General features: G+C 30.4%; 1 protein-coding gene across 1 annotated transcript; it reads right to left on the bottom strand.

Moving 5' to 3' along the window:
- Positions 1-846: 846 nt before the first annotated feature.
- LOC145165147 (auxin-responsive protein SAUR36-like) lies at positions 847-1,730 on the bottom strand. The gene has a single exon (XM_079083818.1). The coding sequence runs from the start codon at positions 1,584-1,586 to the stop codon at positions 1,077-1,079; it is 510 nt and encodes a 169-aa protein (XP_078939944.1). The 5' UTR covers positions 1,587-1,730; the 3' UTR covers positions 847-1,076.
- Positions 1,731-2,051: the final 321 nt, after the last annotated feature.

Below are 2,051 nucleotides of genomic sequence, written 5' to 3'. Positions count from 1 at the left end.
TAAAGAGTTGAGTGGTTTGTCACATCATTCCCGCATCAACATTTTATTATATATTCAAGTTTACTCTTTAACATTCACACTCCACTAAACCTCACAAAATTTGATGAATTTCCACATCATCACCGTATTTTTTTAACTAATTTATAAATTAAAAAAAATAAAAGATACAATATTTAAAAATACATTAATTAAATATTACGAAACCTAAAACATTCAATATCTAAAAATAAATTAATTAAAAAACATGAAACCTAAATGCATTAAACTTTATGAAACTTTGAAGTACATTATAGTAATACATCACGTAATTATGATTTAATGGACCATATTTATGAACGTTTTTTTAAATGACAACCGAAATTAATATGTATTATTTCAATTAATGTGGTATTTCATCGAAATTAGATTGTAATAGATTTGTAGTTGATATATTTCTATTTCAGTGAGTTTTATTTTTATTTATTTCATTGGATTTACTGATTTGTTATTGATTTGATTAAATATGACACCTAAAAATATAATACATTAAAGAATACAATACCGAAAAATATGGTCAATTTTGTTTGTAGTTTAATTATAAAATTTACAAAAATCAAATATTAAAATGTGATTTCATTTATTTTTGGTTCAACTTGCAATGATCATAGTTATCATCTATTCAATTTCTATTAAAGTTCTATTGTGTATGCTCTATAAGTTATAATGACTAGTTTTCAGCTTGTATAAAGACATTATAAAAAAAAAACTCGTTTATTTAGTAACATCTTAATTTTGTATTTATTTTTAAAATGGATGATCGTAGAAAACACGATATTATTTTGACTTGAAGTTTATGACAACTAATAATTAAGTGAGGGAAGTATAATGTTATCTATTTCATATTTTCTACTACAACAACATTTGGTGAGTATTATTCTATCTCTATGAAATGAAAAACAAAATTCAGAATATATTTACAAGTGGCAAAAAAGAAAATCTAAAAAATAGTTGAAAACAGTAGAAAACAATCGAATTTAGCAAACCACAAATCACACTCTGAGATTGGGTTTTAAACACATTCACACCACCAAATCCAATCATAAAGTAAGCCGCCAGCTCCGTCGTGCACGGAATCCATCGCAGCCACCACAACCCCCGGCGGCGTTAATCTTGGTCTGTACGTTCTGGAACTCCGAAATCCGGCAGGGTACATGAATCCCACCATCATAATTAAACCCATAAACCTTTTCAGCTTCTCTTAACAACTCACCAAACAACGGATGATTAAAGTAAATCACAGGCACCAAAACCCTATGCGCATCGTCTTCTTTTTCACCAACGTACACTGCCAAGTGCCCTTTTGGAACTGGGTTCAGTTCTTCTTCTCCGATCCGATTGTAACTGGAACCAGACTTTCGTAAGCAGATATCTTTGGCGCTTTTCTTCAAAGAGCGAGCGAATCCGTAGAGCTTCGACATGGCTTTGACTGTGTGATTATTGGGTGGGTTCAGTCTTATGTAATTTGATTCTTTTCGTCTCCGGTGAAGTCCCCATTTGACGAGCTTTACGAACTTGTGTCTAATTCTAAAACCTTTGATTTTGTTCATATTTGAAGAAATGAAAATGAAGATAAAGATGCATGCAATGATGGAGATGAAGGTGGGTGTTGTTTATATGGTGGGAAGTGAAAGATTCTTGTGGGTATGTGGAGAGAGAGAAGTGGGGAGTGGTCGGTATACGGTCTGGATGAATTTGGAGGCACGGAATAAATTAAACAGAAAAGGAAATAAATATAATATAAAATAAAATAAAGAAAAGTCAAGTCTTTGCACGTAATGACGGATACTTCGTGGCAATATCCTTATGTTTTTATTTTGAAGTCAAACCCTTTAATAGTTGACAAATACGTGTTTTTTTATGAACAAATTTTACAAATTGTCCTTAGGGTTTTAAAATTGTTTCTAAAATATGTCTTATGAAATTTTTTTTATTTTTTATTTTTTTTTGGCATGAAACAAAACTTAGCACCCTAATGATCATTGTGCCTAACTTTCTTAACAGATTCTATTAAG

The sequence above is a fragment of the Lactuca virosa genome, chromosome 3 (assembly GCF_052849685.1).
Source record: "Lactuca virosa cultivar CGN04683 chromosome 3, Lactuca_virosa_CGN04683_v6, whole genome shotgun sequence".
Taxonomy (NCBI): Eukaryota; Viridiplantae; Streptophyta; class Magnoliopsida; order Asterales; family Asteraceae; genus Lactuca; species Lactuca virosa.
This window is presented reverse-complemented; position numbering and strand designations above follow the sequence as displayed.